This window comes from Phyllobates terribilis, unplaced genomic scaffold, assembly GCF_046119375.1.
Source record: "Phyllobates terribilis strain yellow unplaced genomic scaffold, ASM4611937v1 Scaffold_9__5_contigs__length_417890890, whole genome shotgun sequence".
Lineage (NCBI taxonomy): Eukaryota > Metazoa > Chordata > Amphibia > Anura > Dendrobatidae > Phyllobates > Phyllobates terribilis.
In genome coordinates, this window is record NW_027362769.1 from 95,571,983 (window position 1) to 95,595,805 (window position 23,823).

General features: G+C 40.6%; 1 protein-coding gene across 1 annotated transcript in view; it reads left to right on the plus strand.

The window, feature by feature from the left end:
- Positions 1-23,823, plus strand: part of CERKL (CERK like autophagy regulator) — a 162,560-nt gene that overhangs the window by 66,013 nt on the left and 72,724 nt on the right. Inside the window, exons 3-4 of the mRNA XM_073646798.1 lie at positions 8,980-9,111; positions 15,812-15,875. Of these exons, the coding sequence (XP_073502899.1) occupies positions 8,980-9,111; positions 15,812-15,875 (196 nt within the window). The remainder of the gene's footprint in view (positions 1-8,979; positions 9,112-15,811; positions 15,876-23,823) is intronic.

The following is a 23,823-nucleotide window of genomic DNA, read 5'->3' on the forward strand; positions in this document are numbered from 1 at the left end:
CAATCCTCAGTCCTCCACAGTGGGGATGCCCAGATGATACATCATGGAGAGCTTTCACACTATACATAGACACTGTTTCAATGAACTTTACGTAAATTAATATTGCCAGCGAATATGAAATGTCTGTAAACCGCTGATGAATTAATGGCGCTATGTGAGTAAAATAAATAAACAGATCTTATCAGAGAAATATGCTGCATTCTTCACTTTTAAGGTATCTACCCTTCCCTCTGCCTCTTTAAAGACAACCTGTTAGCTTCCCCGACCCCCAAACTGCCCCATGTCTTTATTCAGCCCTTAGTATACTTTTAAACAAGCCCACTTTGGTGGCTTATTGCTTTGTCTATCACCAGAAAATAATTTTTATAACTTTAATGACGGCTCCTTGGAAATCTTTGCCTCCCTGACAATGAAACATAAGCCGGGTGTACGCACCCTGGCTTCATTGGCGCACTGCGCATTCACATGGAATCAGCCGAAATGAAGGACACAGCCAAGTGCAAGATTTACAAAGAACCAGCGGTAACGGCTGTGTCCTGTATCACCCCTCCATCTCTGAACACGTGCACTTATTAAGCTGGGGAACATACACCCGGCTTCACTTTGCATTGTCAAAGAGGCGTAGAATTGCAAAGTTGGTGATGATGCCGCGCTTGCAAATCATGACACTCATGGTGCTAACATGATTAGTGGCACAATTAGTCTGGGGAGAGCAACACCCCCATGACTAGTCACCCTCTAATTAGCATATCACAGGCCAAGTCATAAGCAGGAAACCACCAATAGCCACCAATAAAAGGTTACGAATAAGGGAGGAAGCAGAGTGCGAGAGGGATGCACAAACGCACACAAACCCCTGCTCCAGCTTTCTAGTAAGTGTTTATTTCATCCCAGTTCTGGATTCACAGCTTCACTGCTCAGTACTCCTGTGTAATGTCCTTTATGCTGTTGCTTCTCCTAACCATGTGCTTGCATCCCTCATTCGTCTGTACAATGTGTATTGAAAACATCATTGTAGCTATTCAACAATTCTATATAGAGGCTACAGAGGGGGAAACTGGTGAAAAATGAAGAATACAAATCATAAATTATCTATAAATAATGTTTTTATTTTTCTCATGTACACGCACAACAGCTTATTCTGCAAAGTCACCAGAAATTAAAAGAGGTGCTGTACTCTTTAAAGGAAGAATTGTATTGAGTTTTATCTATCCTTTAACATTTGCGTTTTTTTTTTACTACAATTGTATAGCGAGATCTTGTCTGTAAGAGTTTATATTCTCTTTCATTCTCTTTTTTGCACTTTATCATTAAGACATTAAAAAAAGAAAAAGCCTATGAGTAATAATAGTCTGTGCTCAGATGTAATGCCCTTGTGGCACTAACAATAGGAAATAAAATGCTTTTTTTCTTTGGTTAGATAAGCTTTATTGTTTCTAAGCTTCTTAGCTGTAGTTGAATCACTGTCCCGAGAGGCTAAGAGAGCTGGATCAGAGGCACCAAAATTACTCTTTATTACTTCGTAACAGGGCGAGCCATAGATTTTATGCCTTGGAAAGGTTTCTATCTTTGATATTTTATTTAATACCCTGCCTACAAGAGAGGACACCATTAATGTCTGAAATGTGGCTTCCCAGGATTCTGTATGTATAATGTCAGTGAAAACCATGTGGATTAGAATAAAAAGGTAAAGGGGTTGTAGTAAGTTAGGATACAGTAGATAATTACTGTTTGCTGAGGTTACCTATAGAAAGAATACTAGATAATAGCTGATCGCTGAGGGTCCCACCTTTCAGACCCCACCAGTCCTGAAAACGAATCTCCGAAGTTCACCACTTGAATGGAGCATCAGTCAAACATGCACACTACCACTCTTTTACTTGCCGAATGCTATACTCAGCTTTCCCTTGATGTCCTATTGACAATGAATAATGCAGTGGTGCACATGCTGGGCTGCTGCTTCATTCAGAGCATTACAGAATCCTGTTCTCTCGATTGGCTGGTTTCCTCAGTGATTAGCAAGTGATGACCGGTAGTAATGAGCGAGTATGTTCTGCTATCCCTTTCGGCGAGCATGCTCAGGTGCTCGCCGAGTCTCTTCAGCATGCTCGGGTGTTATGTTTTAGTCACTCCATGTTCATAATTTGCAACTGTTTGATAGCTTTAATGCTTGTGAGGAATGCCTTAGAAACACCCATTCCTCACATGTATTAAAGCTGTCAAACGGTCGCAAATCATTAGCACGGAGTGATTAAAACATAACACCCGAGCACGCTGAAGATACTTGGAAAACACCCGAGCATGCTCGGAAATCTCGAGTAACTAGCATGTTCGCTCATCACTAATGACCAGCTATCCTATGTAGGAAACTGTAGGATCCGTTTTGTCCGTTTTCACTGTTGCACAAGAAAACAGAAGCGGATCTTGTGCTCATCTGCTTCATATGTGACAATGTATTTTAGATTTCCAAATGAAAATTGGAACTCTGGGACATTGTGGAGTGTGTCAATGACTGCCTTCTGGACATCTGTCAAGTCAGCAGTCTTCCCCATGATTGTGGAGCCTACTGAAACAGAATAAGGGACCTTTTTAAACACTTAGGAAGCCTTTGCAGGTGTTTTTTGTTAATTATTCTAATTTACTGAGATGATGATTTTGTGTTTTCATTGGCTGAAAGCCATAATCATCAACATTAACAGAAATAAACACTTGAAATAGATCCCTCTGTTTGTAATGACTCTATATAATATATGAGTTTCACTTTTTGTATTGAAGAACTGAAATTAACTTTTTGATGATATTCTAATTTAGTGAGAAGCACCTGTATATAGCCAGGTACCTTCATTTATCCATTTTATTACACAAATTTATAAACTAGATAAAAAAAACGTATTATTATTAAATCTTATTACTATTTTTATTGTTTTGTGCTTTATATTTCTGGCTTTTTTGAAGTGATTAAGTATGTAAAAGCTATTAGGAAAGCTAAAAAGAAAAAATCAAATCAAAATTCAGCTTTCAGATCAGAGTTGATATTTTGTATCTCGACTTCACAAGAGCGAATGTTGCTATAACCGTTTATGATATTCTTTATGTTACTTATTAACTATGGTGGCTTATGATTAACGTGTACAGTTTATCTGTAGCTACAATGGCAAATGACAGCTAAAATGTATTAGTTGCGTTTAGATTAAACTGCTTCTCCTCCTCCGGTGATTAATGTATGTACTTGAATGTAATATATTTCAAAGAACTTGGATTTTTTTTTTGTTTTTTTTTTTTGCATGAACCCATTGAAAATAAATAGGAGCCCTAAAACTGCACAGATGTGAGTCTGCAAGTAGCGTCTCTGCTACCCTATCAGCTTTTGTTTAGTGAACACCCTGATTAACCCCCACTTTTCATGGATCACTGATTCACAGATAGATCAAGTTTAAACTAGCACATATTAGTACATTTGTTACTATGAGAGGAACAGTTGGCCATTCTTTATCCCCCTGCCGCTTCTCTACAGTGCTGAAAGCTGAAGAGAAAGTAATAGAATATGAATTGCCATCTTACAATGGGATTTAAATATTATACTCCAGTTAGCGCTCAATCGGACATAATGGTCTTAGAAAGTCCAAACAATGTAACGTCAATATACTGGGCGCTCTTACAAAGTAGGTTGGGTAACTACGTACAATTTATTTTACAGACCTCAGATGATGGAATAGAGACGTTTGTCGGCAGATTAGAAGAGGATTGTATTGTAGGACGTGGGTTTTTATAAATACATAAAGTACTTTCAAGTTAATATGTTTTCGATATGAAACTCTTTATTACAAAACTTAATGTATTAGATTGTATTTTGGCCTTTTGTAGATATATATTCAAATTTCACTTATCACGAAGGGGAGAAACGAGTACAGTCCTACAATTCTACGATCTACCTGTACTTTTATCATTGGATGGTGATTACATTATTTATACATTTTTATTTTCAATACATTTTTTGACCTGACACATTTCTAGGTGAACTCTTTTTACAAGTGTCGATTAACACTTTGTCACCTGCGTGCTTTTGTGAACTGCTAGAATATCCAGAACCCCTAGAAATGGGTTATAATTGAATGTCCGCCCCCCCCATACCCCTGAGATAGATTAATAATTAGGAACCTGTTTGCCAGACATGTTCAAGTCTTCTATGACGAATTAAGACCTTTATTTGGATATCACCTCTCCCAGATGGAATCTGTCGGCCGTAGGGGTACAGCTGCTCAGAACGGTCTAATGGAGAAGGCCTAGTCAACAGAGGTCAACTGATGCGAGTCCTGTAGTGAGCCGCTCTGGCCCGTTGGACAAATTATCTGGCAACTCAAAAGAGAGTTAGGAAGAATACCCTTGTAATACGCCATCTTTTTATTGCCTGTAAGTTAATTAATTAATAAATGTCCTAGTAAAGGCTGTAGTATGTTTAGGGGTCGGGTGGGAAATATATAGGTAGCACATACAATTTTTTTTTGTATTCGTCAGAAAAGTAATCTATTCATCTTTATCTGTTCTTGGAGTCCTAAGGAGTAGTATGATGCAATTTACCAATGATAAAGTAAATTACTTTCTGGAGACTCCATTATTATGGACGTAAGTGGGGTCAGCACCAGGATTCTTCAAGAGCCACACTGGCATCTTTCCTATTTCCTCAACTACAGGCAAGGAGGAGCTCAATTTCACGCCTACCTTAAATATTGCTTTCCATCTTTCCTGATCCATTTGTTAAACAAGGAACTAAAAAAAAACGTCACGTCTTCAGAGCAGAAAATGAAATAAATAAGTCTGGAGAAACTTATCAGAAAAATGAAAACTGAATAGAAACTGAGAGGAAATAGATGAAGGTCATCAATTTGTATAATCTTTTATTTACTGTTACCTTTAACATATCACACAGCAAATATATACATGAGGGCACAATCATGTTACCATACTAATAAGATTACATTTATTCCATATACCTCTTAGATACACGAGTGATAATATGCATTGGTGCTAATATATGTAGGTACAACTATGGTGCTATAGCAATTAGATCATATGTATCTTATGTATCCTTTGGATACACAGCTGGTCTATCTATATCTAATTTGCATATGATATACTTCTTATTTTCATGTTCCGAGTATATATATTTTGGTTCTAATATAATTGGGTGAACCAATAGGGATATACCCTTATATATACCTCTTGAAGCGACTATAAATTGTTTGCATCTGATTTACATGGACCTCACACTGGACCTGGACCTCAGACTGTGCGCTGATGAGGGGCAGTACCCCGAAACACAGTGTCTGCAAATTGAGATTCCGGTTTGGCTTTTATCCTATGTCATGTGGCAAGGCTCGTTAAAGGGTCAATATTGAATTTAGGATTGCTATTCCAATAGGTGGCACTAGAGTTCAAGACCTCTTCCTCTCTGAAGAGGCAATTTGCATATTTAATTTCCCAGAGGATCATTGCAAGGATTAGAAGTCTCCACACATTGGCCTGCCAGGCTTGGCATGTCACTCTCCACCAGGAGAAACTTTACCCCTTGGATCCCAACGCATGCGTAGTAAAATGTATTCTTTATGGTATATTTTTCTGTGAACTCCAACGTCACTGATATCCATTTCCTATAAGTTATAATATCTCGCTATATCCCATAAGTTTTCGTGATTAGAAAGCCTATACATTCAAGATATACGATACATTTTTACTTAACTCCTTCAAATAGACTAGAATAGTCTGCTGTGCTGTTACATACCTCTGTTTCCGGTATACTGACGTATACTGGCCAGACAACGACATAAAAAGAAACCATGATGTGAACAGGGCCTAACATAATGTAAGTGCTAAATAACATCAGCAGTTTCACAATCCTTTTTTTTTTGTTACCAATGATGATATTAGGGACTTAGTACATTTAACTTTTTTTCTTCACTTTATTTTTTCATTTTTTTTTACTATTTTGTGATATTAGTTGCCCATTTGGTTCATATCTGTTATCCAGCAAACTCCAAAGCCTCATGTACATCGAAGAATACAGGTCTAATTGTACCTTTATCATTATATCATGTTTATGTCACTAATGAACAGTTAGAATGGAGAAGACCCACGTACAGATCCCTACGGTACTAACATGTAACAGGAGCTTCCCCTGATCATTCTTCATTGACTAAAACATTCTGTCACCTAAATCTCCATCACTGCCATTACCATTCATCAGCAATCTCCGAAATTTGCAATTAAGATGTCGGTTCATTATTGCCAGTTACAAGAATAAACACCTACAAAGCAAATAACTTACCCAAACGGCCTTCATTCTGGGACTGTACAATGTAACATAAAAAAAAATCAATGGCCGTATCTTGGCTTTTAATTGGAGTCCAGGTGGCGATGGAGCCGAGCACCACTGTCAATCCCACGGACTGTTTATGCTAATATCACTAATTCCTTTACATCCGATCTCCGGGGACGCAGCCGGGAAACAAAGTGACTATAATTTTTCTGTGTTGCTATCCAGTAGCCTTTTTTTTTTTTTTTTTTACTACGTGGCAGTTTTTTTAATTTCTGGCTCGGATGTTGAGGGGTTCATCTTTGGCCGCCTATAGAAAATGCTTTCATGATGACTTTTTTTTTTTACATCGGATTAGAACATTCCCAAAGCTGGTGAGGAACCATTATATACTTCCATTGCGTTAGCCTAATGAACACGATCTCATCTGGAGTTTCAATTTACGCTATTACTCGGCCACTGTAGGTAATAATTTACTGTTTAGAAGGATTACCAGCGTGATATTTGTTTAATGACGTTTAGAAACAGAAAGTCCGCAATTCTCCGAAGAATTAATTCTTACCGGATCTGGATTTTTAATTTTTTTTTTTTTTTGTTTAATAATTATAATTAAGAAAAAAAATAGAATATTGGAAAAAATATATCTGTTCCTCCCGACACCCCCCCCCCCTATCCTCTTCTAAATTACTGCTCTCTGGTAAAATACCTGATATTAATTATCCACCCTCTCTAGAGTCCTAAAATTAACATCACAGCCACTGTTTGGGTTTAATGCTAATTTTATTGAAGTTGTTTTGCAAAGCGAAATATATTAAAATTAATAGGGCAAATGACAGTGGGTTGTTAAAATTAATTACGTTGCCATTTTCTTTTCTTTTGGTTTATGAGGCTTGGTAGTAGTAGCGAATTTCCTGTGCACCTGCTCCTGCTGTGGCCTAAGTGATATAGCGTCTACAAATCCAGAAAATTGTAGTATCAAATCTCCACACCAACTGTGCAGCAGCACTATCATCAAATCCCTGCTGAGAGGCGTTTCCCATCAAATCCCTCAGGATATTTTCTTTCCCGGTCCCTCTGTTGCAGATCTGAACTCTGACCTGAACCTTTCTCCTTACATCATGCAATAGGTGCAGCAGAAGTGTCTCGTCCTGGACAAGTTGCAAAGTATCTTGATACCCATAGCCTCATTAGCAGGTCAGCAATTCACTTGCCTTGGGCTACTTGGGTATCAAATTTTAGCTCTTACTTCTACATTATTATAAAGCAATATAATAAAACGAAACAACAAACGCTCCGTAAGTTAGTTTGCTGCAACTGTTTTCAAAGGATTTGTGGACTAGACATCTCGGCTTTTTCCTTTCTGCATAGTGAACTTTCAATATTTATTATTTACATTAATGTATCACAAATGTAGCAACATTTCTAATTCTCTTCTGTAGCTGTGATTGCAATAGTGTATAACATGAATGTAAAACTGTCTGGAGTTTCCAAAAGTTGTTTTTATTTAATTTTTTTATACTTTTTTTTATTCTTTTTTTGCACGGGTATTTTTTGGGCACGTTATCAAAGTCCATAGCGAAAAACAGCATGAAATATGTCTAACCACGATAGAAAGATCGGCACTCACTTGTAAATTTGCAGAGTTCGTAAACTTTATTCCGTGTTCTTCAATGCATGTGACGCGTTTCTATTTAATCTGCAGTTTGCACGATGTTGTAGATTTTGTTTGAAAAAAGACTTGTGCCCAAGCCGAAACACGTCACATGCATTGAATTGAATTGAAGTCATGTGGTAAGGATCATTAAAGGGTCGATATTGACTTTTAGGATTGCTACTTCCAATAAGTAGCACTAGAGTTTTAGTCCTCTTCCTCTCTGTAGAGGCAATTTGCATATGTAATTTCCCAGAGGAACATTGCAAGTCTTGAAAGTCTCCTCACATTGGCATGCCAGGCTTGCCATGTCACTCTTCACAAGGAGAAACGTTATGTCTTGGATACAGGAAAAAAAATGTATAACCCCAAAATTAAAGGAACTTGTGTCTGGTTGTTATCAGGAAAAAAATAAGTTGTATCTGGTATTGCAACTCAGCCCCGTTAACTTGAATACATATAAACTTCAGTACCGGACAAGACCCATAGACAAGAGTGATGCCGTTTCACCAGGAAAAAAGATAATTTTTCTAAGGGCTCGTGCAGACCACTGTATTTTAGATCTGAATGCGATCAGACAAAACGTTGTCTCACACTCGGACCAATGTTATGCTATGGGGCCATGCTCATGTCTGATTATTCTTTCCTTGGACCGAGTGTATCCGATGAAAAAATCACAGCATACACAATTTGCATCCGCCCTCAGTCATACAAGTAAAAAAAAAAAAATCAGACTGCACTCGGATGACATCTGAGTGCAGTCCGATTTTCATTGACTGACAGAATGGAGAAGAAGGAGTAATTTTTCTTTCATCTTCTCCTCATCCGAGAAAATCATATCACACTATTATAACAACCTGATCAAACTCTGATCAGAATATGATTAGCATAATTGACCCGATTCTCTCAGATGGGAGAAAATACGGCGGTGGGACCCTAGCCTAATCCTGGAAAATCCCTTTAAGTTGTCCTAAACTATCTTTTTTTTCTCCCTAATATTGCATTTTTAATCTTTTAGGTTTTCCAAATCGACCAAAATGCCTTAAAGTCATAGTTAACCCTCACAGCCATAAAGGAGAAGCGTCCAATGTGTATTCCCGGCACGTTGCACCTCTTTTCAAGCTTGCTGACATTCACACCCAGGTTACAGGTAAGTTTGTTTTAATAAATAAATCAGCTGAATAGAGACAGAAAATATTGCTAAGCAACCAAGACAATCTGAACTTTCGGCTAATCCCCACCGGCTTTCAGCGGCAGCATAAATACAGTAAATCAGGTTACATACCCAATATTAATATATCTTCTCATCTCCCGTCTTCTTCATTCAGAGCCGTATTCCCATCAGCAGTAACTGTAATCTATTAACAAACACTACATTAAAATCAGTATTGTGGATGTGTTTATGGGCTAACGTAGTAAATATTTGTATAAATACCTTTTTAATTTACCATTGTTTATCTCATTCTGTAAAAAGAACGTAACCTCACTTGTGCGTACCTGTCCCCATGGGCTCACAATGACAATTTGCTATAAGGTAACCAGTAAGTCTGTTCCTGGAGCACAAGCATCCAAAGAAAACTCAAGGAAGAAATCCAAACTTCATACAAATGTTTATCCAGACACATACAATCTGCATTCACATTAAATCCTAATATTGTGTAGTTCCCCCATGCCATCAAATGAACTCTGACCCATCAAGATATGGACTTTGATAGACCTCTAAAAGTGTCCAGTGATATTTGGCACCACAATGTTAGCAGGAGGTCCTCTGAATACTGTAAATTGTGAGGTGGGACCGCCATGGACTTGAGTTTTTAGCACATCCCACAAATCATCAATCAGATTAAAGAAAATCTGTTAGCATGTTTTTTCTATGCAATCTGAAAGCAGCATGATGTAGGGGCACATACCCTAATTCCCGTGATGTGTCACTTACTTGGCTGTGTGCTGTTGTTTCAATAAAATGAGTGTTTTATCAGGAGATTATCACTACAGGACAAGGTGTCTTGTGCCTCCAAATCTGCCCCCACCACTGGTTGGCAGCTTTCTGCCTATGCACAGTGTACGCAAAAAGCTGCCAATCAGTCTTGTGGGTGGGGTTATATAGAGCTCAGCATTCTGAGCTCTGCTAGATTTGCAGCAGAGAAAACAAGGATTATATCAAAATGACAGAATGCATTCCAGTAAGTGACAGATCGCTGGAATCAGGGTCTCTGCCCCTCTATCATGCTCCTTTTAAAGGAGTTTTCAAGTTGTTGAAAACCACCCAGCTGAAGGTTGATTTGAAAAATAAAAATGCTTTACCAGCCCTTCTCAGGATCTCTGACACTGCTCCCTGTGTCTGTTATTGCCGTCAGCACTGACGTCACATTGTCAGTGCTGCAGCCAATCAGTGAGCTCAGCTTCTCTGACCAGCTCGTACCACAGTGCAGAAAATAACAGATACTGGGAGCAGTGGCAAAGGCTCTGCGCTGGACCCAGGAAGGGTAAGAGAGACTACTGAATTTAGGGGAGAGGAGTTTTCGAAACTGGAAAACACCTTTAAGATGTTTAAGTCAAAACCTTGAACACTTCTCATGTTCTTCAAACCATTGCTGAACAATCTTTCCAGTGCGGCATGTGCTTTACCCTGCTGAAGAAAGCCACTACCATTAGTATATACTTCTGCCATGTCAAAGTAACATCTGCAATAATACCAGAACCCAAGTCCTTCGCCAAAGTTTCTCAACTATGCGAAGAACCAGACTTTTTCCTATTGGACATCTTAGTGCCATCTATTCCCCAAATAAATGACCAATAAATAACAAGCTGCCATCCACTGACACGTGTCATAACTTTTTTGGCATTAAGTGCTTCATCAACTCAACTGGAAATAGACTGGACTGGCTAGAACTTAATCCTGTTAGAACAGCCAGAACTCCAACTGAAGTGTTTCTGGGATTCAGTCAACACTCAACACCTGATAAAATAAGAAATGCATTTCCAACAATCTCCAATGTTTTAAGGAGTGTTCATTTATTTTATACCCTTCTTGAAAATTGCCATTCTGTGCATCTAACAAACCCCACATACTGTACATCATTGAGCCTAGGTGCCCATGACTCTGTCACCAGTTCAGAGTCATCATTGCACTGACCCCAGTTGAGTCAGTCGGATCTGCTAAGCTGCGATTTGTTAGGGGTCAAGGGAAACCCATAAACATGTAAAATCTAAATCTAAAAATCCTATATCAGATATAATTGGTTATATTCTTCTCAGTAACTGATCTGCTCATACTCTAAGAAAATATAAATCTCTGTGGCAAACATTATAAGCCTCGAACTCCCTCTTGGACTATGCCCTGTTTGAAAGAAAACCTTCCACCTCCATTAAGTGATGAGTGACATTGCACAAGTTCCAACCGCGTCAAGTCTTTTTCATAGTCGTCTGCAACTTTTTACCCTTTGGAGAATAACTGTAGTCAAGTTGTGATGGTGATTTTACAAGACATTGTTTGCATTTTTTCTGACATATTTTTTAGTGTCTTTTTCATTAGGGCACTATTTGCTTCAAATCTCCCGTTCACTGCAGAGTTTTAATTTTCATCACATTCATTTCACATAATCAATAAAAAAAAAAAATAATAATTTGTGTGAAATAGGTTTTTATGTTTCTAAAAAGTACATTATTAATCTATTATAATGATATTATTAGTATTATTCTCACTTTTATTCTAGTATATTATTATAACCTAGCTTGTGCGTTTTTCTCCTACTCAGTACAGAACAGGTTTGATGACTGTGACACCTGGTGGCCACAGCAGGGAGATGCACACTAAAAAGCCTGCCGTGCTGCAACTAGCAAGATTTTTTCTTATTAGCGTTTTTCTAAGAGTATTTTTTTTGTAGATTTTAATTAAAATTGAGGCACTTACCAATAAACTTTATGCAAAAATTTTGCCTTCAGTCCTGGATTTAGAAAAACTGCAGCCATATGTAAATAATACATTTAAGATAGAATCTAAGCTCCTTGAAAAGATGCGTTCACATCAGATGGATCTCTTCTTTCATAGTGCTTACATACAGAAAGAGTTTTCAGGGGATCAAAGGCAAAATTTGCATGTACCTCTATATTGATTATAAGACCAACGCCACTTGTAGAAAAAAAAAATCTGTAAATGCCATCGTATCCATAGATAGGTGTGTAACAGAATGAGAGGTACAAGAATAAGAAATGGAAAAAAAGCATCTGGAAAACTTTATATATATTTTTTTAATTTATAGAACTGATTTTTTTATCTTTTTTTTTATGTAGTTAACATCATGTATTTTTTTTTGCAGGTTTAGTAAAAATGAGCAAATCCCTTGAAATTCAATTTGGGCAGATTTGCTAAGTTCAAAGGCAAATATTCGATTTGCATTCAATAAATTTGAATCTGCAGTGAAGGGGTTAAATAAGTAGTAAATTCTTGTCCGGCCCTCCACCTACCAGTCCTTCCAATGCTGCCTCCCACTTGGTCCACCAATTCTTTACCAAAGGGTTGTTGCTCACTGGGTAATAATACAGAGCAGCTTAAGGACACGCCCCCGAGGATCCTGTAGGCCACGCCCCTTTAGTAAAGGCAAAAATAATTAACACCAAATAGAAAGGCCCATATTTTTGGAACTGTATGGCGGATTTAAAGAATATAAAAACCAGGATACTCAGGGGAGCAGTAGAAATAAAATACGAGCAAAATCTGGTCACTTTTAACCTGGTGACAGGTCTTCTTTACTAAATAAGGCCAATAGGAGGTAATTCATAAATAGAAGGGACAACTCATAGTCATCATTCAGATCTTTGCTTTAGGCTGTTTATTTATTTCTTAAGCTTTGCTTATATAGCACTATCCTATTCCACAGCGCTTTACAGATATTATCATCACTGTCCCCATTGTGGCTCAAAATCTACATTCCCTATCAGTATGTCTTTGGAGTGTGGGAGGAAACCGGAGGAAATCCACACAAACACGGGGAGAACATACAAACTCCCTGCAGATGTTGTCCTTGGTGGGATTTGAACCCAGGACCCCAGCGCTGCAAAACGAAAGTGATAACCACTGAGCCACCATGCTGCACCGTGCTGTGTTCACATCTGTATTGGAGGCACTGTTAGGAGCCTCAGTGGCCGAATTTGTCAAAAACGCTGTGTAAAATGGTACCGAAACGGCACGTTATTTTATGGAAAAGTGAAGGATGCCATAAAGGAATCCCAATAGACCTTATTATAGTCAATAGGGTCAACTGGATGTCATATTTGTAACAATTTTCATTAATAAAACCTTATGTTGCTTTTTGAGAAACAGTATGGCTTAACATGGTCATAAAAAAAATAAAAATAAATGATTTTCTCAAATTATTGCCATAAAACGGAACCAGGACAAATCTTTCTTCATAAAATGTAAAGGTGAAGAGGAAGACCAGCAACCCGATGACTCCATACTTTCAAGATAACGGTGGAGAAGACCCTGGTGGACCTATGTAGACTTGCATAAGATCGATCTTCCTGCAGAGTGTTCATCCATCAAGTCACCATGACTTGAGATCCAGCCAAAGGCCGCTAAATAATACTACTAATAATAATAATATGTATATATTTTATTTTCTAGGACTTCTATAATGATCACAGACAATTTCTCAATAAGTCTTATTAAAAATATATATTTTAAGTTAAATAACAATCTTCCCAGAAAATATTTTTAAACATAAAAAAAAAATTAGAAATTAAAGGGGTTGTCCACTACTTGTACATTGATGCCCTATCCATAGGATAGAGCATCAATATATGATCGGCCAGGGACCCGCACGCGGCACCCCCGCCGATCAGCTCTTATCGGTGGCCGCCGGCCGGAAGTGCTCACCTGCGGAGCTCCGCCGTCAAGTGGTAGTGGCCGCCGTGGTGTACTGCACATCCACCTCCCATTCAGTTGAATGCAGTACACCGTAGCGGCCACTACCACTTAACGGTGGAGACCCGCAGGTGAGCACTTCCAGACGCCGGCACCAATAACAGATGATCGGCGGGGGTGCCGCGTGCGGGACCCTGGCCGATCATATATTGATGCTCTATCCTATGGATAGGGCATCAATGTAAAAGTAGTGGACAACTTCTTTAAGGCAAAAAAAAATAAAAATACAAAAATGGCCCTTTCAAGGGATGGAAAAATAACAATAAATGAATAAATAATAATGCATTTTACAATGATACACTCAAATATAATGTATCATTGGCATTAACTGTCGGTCCCAGTTTCATTATAAATATATTCTTTTTTTTTTAACTCTAATTACCATATTGCCCTGTCTAGAATACCAAAAAGCCCCGTAACTCATTCTTATACCAGACCTCAACCATGAACAGACAGGCATGAAAGATTTATGTAATCTTGCATATAACGATGCACATTCTTACACAAAACATCCATCTGTAAGTGTCATGTCAGTCAAGAGGAATCTTTGATGGTTGGTTACAGCTGTGGAGCCTCTTCTGGCATCGCCGCCCTACAAAATGCTAAACGTAGTTGCGCTGCTCTCTGCCATCTGCAGCTTGGCTTTTCCGTTTTGCTCTGGCATTTTATATGATGCGCAGGGCATCACGAGAGGCTCAGATAACAATGTAGAGTGACAGATTCATTTCCTCCAGAGGGTACATATTCTGGTATGTTCTTGTGCCACCCTTCTTTTTATGCTTTTTTGCAATCTTACTGGTATTTGGCTTTTTTTATTACTGCTGTACTTGCTCTTTACCAGGTTTTATAGACATCACTGGATATTGGCAATCAATTAATTGCTCAATTTCTCATGGTTTACTAATCATTAATATATAATTGACTATTGAAACGTATTATACTAATCATTTTGTTCTGGGGCAGCCGAATATTTCCGTTCAGAATTTAGTTCTCCTTTTTCCCATATCTATATGGTCAACTAAGATGAAATGGTGCCCTGTGCAGAATCTTCTATTGATATCCTTCATTATGGTTTCCCATTTATGCCTGTATAATACAGTCATAGGGTATTACAGTATTATGATATATTGGTTGGCCCAGTGTCACGGGTGTATCAGATGTAACAGACAGTCGCTCTGCAGCAGGCTGCAGAAGGTCACTTCGTTTGGCATTGCAGAAGTCTTCTTAATCCTTCTGCTTTTAGAACCCAGCGGCTACCTCCCTTCTGCTCTAATTGACACACCCTGGTCTGGGTGTTTAAAACCTCTCAGTCTGCTCCTGGGACTCGCCGGTGATATTTCTATGTTTCTTAGCTCTTGCTGGAGTACTAGCAGGTTCTTCTCTGGTGCCCTTGGAAGACTGTTGGCGTTTCTCCTCTGGTGTCTGCTCAAGTTAAGTTATCCCGTTTTGTTTGCCTCCCTTGTTGTCTTTAGTTTATAGTGGGGACTGACCAGTGCTCATCCCCCTTCCCTATCTAGGGCCTAGCTCTAGGGAGATACAGGGCTTAGGTTTCCTGTTCGGCGATTGATGTGGAACCAATACAGAGACGGGAGGGGAGGCAGGGTGTTATTAGATCTGCCTAGGAGGTCTCCACTCTCCCTTTCCCTAGTGTCTGGGCTCCTTTCCCCTCATCCCTTCGTGTTGTACTTGGTCTTTCCCACACTGTGCGTGACATCCAGTACCTGCATTATAGGAGGAAAAACACAATCTAATCCAGAATTGTTATATGCCAGAAACAAGATATTACATATTTTAAAATAGCTTTAAGGTCTTGACCTATTTTGCAAAACTATAAAAAAATTCATTTTTTCCTATATGCCACCTATGGCATATACTGGAAATGTATACATATACATCTTAATGTTTTTCTTTCTTTTCTCCATAGAAACTAAGTATAAAGGACATGCTCTCACATTACTTAAAGAATGTGAACTTCGGGAGTATGATGGGTATGTTCTTTATCTACTAAAGTTTGCATATTTGAATCTGTAGTTTGATAGTACAGTATATGCGGTATATATAGCCAGTGTAAGCTTTGTAGACCCTGAAATGTACAAAATCTCAAGAGTAGCGACAATATCAATGGTATTCTCAGTCAATACTTGGAATTAGATCAACAGGCAGTGATCATCTGCAGCAGTCATGTGACATTGTTCATATCGGGTGATCGGCGGGAGACACAGGGCTGAAAGCAGAGGAGTGGTGCCGGTCTGGGAGATTAGTATACATTTTTTGTATTTTGTGCAGTACTGTGCAGCAGATAATAAGTGATTGTCCAGCTTTTGCCATACATTTAATGTGTAGACCAGGAAAGCTCTGAGCCTACACACTAAATATGTCTGTAGGATTACATTAGCCCGGCAGAGGGATACGGACGTTTTCCCCTTGATAAAGTGACGGTACAGCTACTTGAAACGTGCGTTGGGGTCCAGAAGGGGTCATTTTCAACCTGGTTCTGTCCTTGTCCGTATTTTTCTCCTGGATAAGAATGCCTTACTACTCATTTGAAGGGCCACGTTATGTTAATAGTTAGTAATCGGCATTATGTCCTTTGAAGCATCTCCCTCAGCTCCTCCTGACCACACACACAGTATGAGGCCCACACAGTCCTCCACAAAGTATCATGACACCCTCCATCCAGGAGAGGGTGTCAAATGGGAGAGAATATTGTAAAAGATGTATGAGGGTTTGGCAGACTTATCTGACTGACTGGGTTGGGGGTGGAAAGGGGTTGGGGGAGACTTGAGAAGTTGAGTAGTGAGCTGACAGGAGACAGTTCTATAGAAATTCATGTACAGGAGAGAGGTGGTGGGCATCAGGAGCTAGTGCTCCGGAAGTTCCGGCTGACCTCAATGTGTTCAATATATAGTAGTAACTACTCTGCTGCAATTACCACTATTCTGGGCAATTAGCAGTAAACAATAAAGTAAAAAAAATTGGCAGACAGTGAAATGTGTGTGTGTATATATACCGTTGTGCTCAAAAGTTTACATACCCCTGCAGAATTTTTCCTTTCTTGGCCTTGTTTCAGAGAATATGAATGATAAAAAAAAACCTTTTTCTCCACTCATGGTAATTGGTTGGGTGAAGCCATTTATTGTGAAACTACTGTGTTTTCTCTTTTTAAATCTAAGGCTGCGTGCCCACTATGCGTTTTTCAAGCATTTTTGCCACGGAATTTCCGCAGCGAAAACACTTAAAAAACTCTTGGTAATACGTGCCCCTTGGTCCCCAATGATAATCCGCATGTGCTGTGCACATGCTGAGGAAATTTCCGCTGCGGATTATCATTGCGGAAAAATACGCAGCATGTCCATTAGTTTTGCGGACACGCAGCATAATTGCCGCCATTGACTTGCATTGAAGCGCTTAATATCCGTGTCAGCACATTTGCACACACGGATAATATGCTTTTCTATGTGCGGATGGTACCCGGGTCTGGAGAAGAGGAGACTCTCATCCAGACCTAGGTATCATGGTACCTGTTAAGAAAAGAATTTAAAATAAAAAATAAAGATTATACTCACCTTCCGATGGCCCCCGGCCTCCTCAGCGATGCGGCCGGTCTGTTGTATGGGTCGCGGTGGTGTGAGGACCTGCCATGACGTCATTTAGTCATGTGACAGGTCACGCAACCGCTGACGTTGTCGATCGCATGACCTGTCACATGACTCAATGATGTCATGGCAGGTCCTTTGGATTTATATAGTGTGACCAAGTTGTCAAGCACTTTCCAAGTGATGATAAAATCGCTTGGAAGCACTTGATAACCCGCATGCAGAAATGCAAGTGAAGAACGCTTGACAAACGCTTCTACCTGGCGGGAAAAACACATGTAAAATCCGCATGCGTTTTTCCTGCCAGGGAGAAGCGGAAAAAATATGCTGCATTTCTGCATCGTGGGCGCTTAGCCTTAATGACAACCAAAAATATCCAAATGACCCTGATCAAAAGTTCACATACCCTGGTGATTTTGGCCTGATAACATGCACAGAATGTGACACAAATGGGTTTGAATGGCTACTAAAGGCAACATCCTACAGTGAAAAAAACGCTGTAAAAAAATCACCAAAAAGTAAGGAAAACCTGCTTTTTTGAGGAAGGTTGCTGCAGAAAAAAACGCATCAAAAATGCAATGTGTGAACATAGCCTAAATACAGAATTCTTGTATCCTGCGATTATAGCTTGCTACAATTTCCCTATTTTACAATGAAGTAGTTAATCCTTGAGGCTGATACACTAGACAGGGAAGGTGTGATCTACATGACATCAGTGGAAGTGACTGATAATATATTACCTGGTGCATTGATTGCCTCACAGAATTATCGGTGTTCTGTATTGTTCCACCCTGCCACCCGTGTAATGTCATTCTTTCTTTTATAGACACAAAGTAAACTCACGGCTAATACAATAAAGCCTGAAAGCGATCCTATAATAACATCAGAGAATCCCAAAAGCAGAAAAACAGTTACTGAACAAATTTCTGAGCATATGTTTACAAGTAATTTTCCTATAATTACACTCCTTATTAGACACAGAGCGTATCATTGTGTTTTTTTTATGCAGAATTGGCAAAAGTTGTTTGTCCTCTCAGCTAAAATATTGTCCTTTCTATTATTTCCTATTTACATTTTGCTGACTCTGTTTGCAGGACTTGACAGTCCTCTTGCAACAAACAAGTAAAATATAATAATTAGGTGAAAACTTGCTTTAAAAAGTATTTACGGCAATTCTGCCTTGTGTACAATTTAGTTATTGTTGGGACTTCTAGGTAATGAATATACCTGTTTTGTAACAATGCAACAATGACAAATGGCCTGATGAGATATATACCTCCAGGATAGTACTTGATATTAGAGGGGAAAAGTGTTGACCTTTTTCATAGTTTCTTAGTTTTTGTGAAAGGCTGAAAGGGTTAAATGAGCAAATGATTATACACAAGTCAAGAATTCTGAACAGCATGTAAATTGGTAAGTATCCCTCTTTCGGAGAGAAAGTCCTTACTTTTAAACTAATAAATATACAATCATGGCCAAAAATGTTGGCACCCTTTAAATTGTTCCAGAAAATGAAGTATTTCTCCCCGAAAATAATTGCAATTACACATGTTTAGTTATACACATGTTTATTTCCTTTGTGTGTATTGAAACAACCCAAAAAAATGAAGAAAAAAGGCAAGTTAGTCATAATTTTACACAACCCCCCCCCCAAAAAATGGGCCAGACAAAATTGTTGGCACCTCTCCAATATTGTGGGTAAACAACTTTGTTTCAAGCATGTGATGCTCGTTCAAACTCACCTGTGGCAAGTAACAGGTGTGGGCAATATGAAAATCACACCAATCGGCCATGACTGTTCACTTTTTTTTTTTTTTAAGTTAATATCCTAATAAAAGAAAAATTAACCATAGTTACCATCGAAATCTGCCACTGGCTCTTGTACTGCCACTCGGGCGGTCTCTGCCAGACCACCAATTCATTTTATGTTTTTGAACATACATTAAGCAGTGGATTGTTCACATGATGAACCATAAGGGTCCATCTTGACTTTTTGAAAAGTTAGAAGATGTGAGAGTAGTAAAGGATACATTATATTATAAAATTAATTAACAATAATAAATTAAACTATAAAAAAGGTAACCATAGCACTTGTAAAGCAGTTTGTAAAAAAAAAAAATTTTTTCACTCCATAGGCTTCCAGACATCAAGAATAACACATTCTGCAATACTTACCCACTGCAGGTCCAGCTATACTTCTCTGCTGCTGCCCCAGTTTTTATTGACAGGCTGCAGCGGTGACATAATGACTACAGTGCACATGACCACTGTGGTCAATCAGCAGTGATGTTGAGAAAGACAGAACGGGACCACCCAGCCCAGTGATTGGATCTAGTGGTCACGTGACTGTAGATGTAACTTAACTGCTGAAGCCTGTCTGTAAAATCCAGGTCAGTGACAGACAGGCAGTGCTTGACCCATAGGTGAGTATTGCTGTGTTTGTTACTAATTCTGCAACCTTATGAAATTTTTTTTAAAAAACTTTTTTTAAACCCTCTGTGGTAAAGCGACTTTATCGGCTCTCCAGAGACAGACACAGGGCACACGGTTTGGGTTAACTTCCTACTGGTTTATTCTGTGGCATAAACTCCAGCAGCGTCCCATAAAAAAAAAAAGAAAAACAAAAAGATAAGGTATGACAGAGTCCAATAGTAAGCGAGGCTCTGCCCGCTGCAGGTAGCACAGGGAAGTGTGCAGCAACACCAATCCTCCGGTGTTGCTCTCTGGTTTCACTCGAACACAGCCTGGAGACTTCATTCTCCAGACCACACACTCCAGAGAAATTTTGTTGTAAAAATGAGAATTCGCTGGTCAATTTTTAACCCTTATAGCTCCCTAACTAAAAAAAAAATTGGGGTTACAAAATTGTGCTAATGTAAAGTAGACATGTGGTAAATGTTATTTATTAACTATTTTGTGTGACATATCTCTCTGATTTAAGGGCATGGAAATTCAAAGTTTAAAAATTGCGAATTTTCCAAAATTTTCACCAAATTTTCATTTTTTTCACAAATAAACGCAAGTGATGTCGAAGAAATTTTACCACTATCATGAAGTCGTTAAAGTGCAAACCACCGTCGGGGGTAAAGGGGTTAAACCCAGTCTCTGTTTTCTTCGTCCAATTCACCATGGTTGATCTGGTGCCTTTTAGGAGATCCGTCAGTGGCGCGGCCATCATGGCAAAATTTGGGATGAAAATTCGGGGTAATATCCCACCATTCCCAGGAATGCTCTTACTTGCTTCTTGGATAGCGGTTGCGGCCAGGTTTGGATTGCCTCCACTTTATTTACTTGCGGCTTTATTTCGCCTCTTCCGATGACATAGCCCAAGTGCTTGGCCTCCTCTTTTCCGACGGCACATTTATGGTAAATCCCACCTTCCTTAGAGAATCAAGAACGGCCTGTAGTTTAGGTAGGTGACTAGCCCAGTCTGGGATAAAGACTACGATGTCATCAAGGTAGGCTGTGGCATACATCTTATGTGGGGCTAAGATCCAATCCATAGCCCTCTAGAAGGTGGCTGGGGTGCCCTGTAGTCTGAACGGCATCCGAGTGTATTAAAGCACCCATGAGGTGTCGAGAAAGCCGTCTTCTCCTTGGCCGTCTGAGACATGGGATCTGCCAGTAGCTCTTCGTCAGGTTCAGAGTGGTGATTTACCTCACCAGTCCAAGCCTCTCAATGAGTTCATCTATGCGGGACATCGGGTACGCGTCACACTTGGACACCTCATTCAGCCAGCGGTAATCATTACAAAACCTCCACTCTCCATTGGGTTTTGGTACGAGGACAATTGGGCTCGACCACCAACTCTTTTACTCCTCTATCACCCCGAGGTCTAATATCCTCTTTACCTCGGCCGAGATTACCTCACGGCGTGCTTCCGGAATCCGGTACGGCTTCCGATTCACTCTTACATGTGGCTCTGTTAGCACGTCATGCGCTACCACCTGAGTATGCCCCGGCAACTCTGAGAACAGCTCTCGATTCTGCTGCAGTAGTTCTCGACACTGTTGCTTCTGGGCTGGCGATAGAGTTTCTGCTATAGTGACTTCCTCCACCTTGCCTTCGGGAGCGGCTCCCAGGCAAGGAGTTTCCACCACTTTCCGGTTCCACCACAGCTTGAGCAAGTTCACATGGTACATTTGGTGCGGCGTTCTTCGGCCAGGCTGGTGGACTTTATAATTAACCTCGCTGAGTTTCTCCTCCACCTCATACGGACCTTGCCATTTGGCCAGGAACTTGCTCTCGACTGTAAGGATTAAAACCAAAACACGGTCCCCGGGGATTGATTATAGACCGTTGCCTGGGCTTCCTGACCCTGGAGGAGATGTGCTTTCACGATCGGCATCACTCTCACTAATCTTTCCTGCATCTGGGCGACATGTTCAATGTCGGTGTGGCATAACCTCGGCTTCCCAGGTTTCCTTAGTGATGTCCAGGAGCCCTCGCGGATGTTGTCCATACCGAAGCTCAAATGGAGAAAAGCCGGTAGAGCCTTGCGGAACCTCCCTTACCGAGAAGAGCAGGAATGGCAGCAGGTAGTCCCAGTTACGTTCATCCTTCTCTACGACTTTCTTGAGCATCGCTTTCAGGGTCTTATTAAAGCGCTCTACTAAGCCGTCTATCTGCGGATGGTAAACAGATGGGTAATCTGGAGGACCTTGCACAGCTCCTTCATTACCTTGCTCATGAACGGAGACCCTTGATCCGTTAGGATTTCCTTCGGCAGCCTGGTCCTGGCAAATATATGAACCAGTTCCCTGGCTATGCATTTGCTCGAAGAGTTCCTTAGCGGTGCCGCTTCTGGATACCAGGTCGCATAGTCCATGATTACTAGAATGTATTGGTGGCCTCAGGCTGATTTGACTAAGGGCCCTACTAGGTCCATAGCAATCCGCTCAAAGGGGACCTCTATCACTGGTAGTGGAACTAGAGGACTACAGAAGTGGGAGGAGGGAGCAGCTATTTGGCAGGTGGGACAGGACCTACAATAGTTCAGAATTTCTCAGTAACATCCTGGCTAATAAATCCTTATTAATATCCTCTCCTGAGTTTTCTTGACTCCTAGGTGTCCCCCCAAAACATGTGAATGGACCATATCTAGCGCCCTCCGTCTGTATGGCCCCTGGACTAGCAGCTGTTCCACTATCTCACCGCCCCTTAGTTTGGCCACCTGATATAATAACTCCCCCTGAACTGCAAAGTGGGGGAACCTGGTGTTGGCACCTGTCTCTTGGGCAACCCCATTACACACAGTAAACTGGTCAAACGCCCCCTTTAAGGTCAGATACGAAATTTGAGCAGCCCCAAAGTTCTCTCCGGACAAATCTAACTCAGGGAGGTCGGCCTCCTCGGTCACCGTCTCGCCTTCATCGACGACAAGGACGCACAGAGGGAACTCATCCACTTGAGACTTCATCAGGGATTCTTCTCCAGGGACCTGGCTTTTGCTCAAGCTACTTAGTCCAGTTCCCTTCCCCACAAGTCCCAAAACAAAGAAAAATCCCGGCCCAGTATGACGGGATGCATCAGGTCCTTAACCACCCTTACCTCGTGGGACTGGGCACCACAGATTGTTCCCACTGTCACTGTGGCTACGGGGTAGTCCTTGGCGTCCCCATGGATGCACCGAACGCCCACAGTTTTGGAAGGGACCAACTGATAGGGAAGGGTAGCTCTGATTAAAGTCACCAGACTTACAGAGTCTAACAGCCCAAGCACCTTTACTCCATTTATGGACATGGCACATGCCTGTGGCCCCTCGCCAGGTCGACAGTCCACACTGCAGGCTGGATGCACATAATAGGAACCTCGTCTGCCTAAGCTACAGTCCATGGGTTCAGGGGACATATGACACTGGGCGGTTACGTGTCCAGGGCTGTGACACTGCCAACAGACTATATCCTTAACAACAGTCCTTGCGGCACCTTCAATGGAAGTGGGACACCCCCCAGTGGTGGCTCTAAACCCCTTCCGTGGTGAACCCGCCCCCTTTTGGGTATCCCAGTATAGGGCAGTGATTATATCCGGTTTCCCAAAGGATTTCTCAACCACCTGTTACCTCTCTATTCAATCTCAGGCCAATGAAGTCATCTGCGTTCTAGGGATCGCCCTGAGCAACCCAAGTCTGTACCGATTTGGGAAGGGAGTGCATGAATCTATCAATCACCATCCGCTCAACCATCTGGGCCAGAGTTGAGGACTCTGGCTGCAACCACTTCTGAACGAGATGCAGTAGGTCAAACATCTGTGAGCGAGGGGGTTTGTCACTGTCGTATGGCCAGTGGTGGACTCGTTGAGCTCTCACCGTCATATTCACTCCCAGGCGTGCTAAGATCT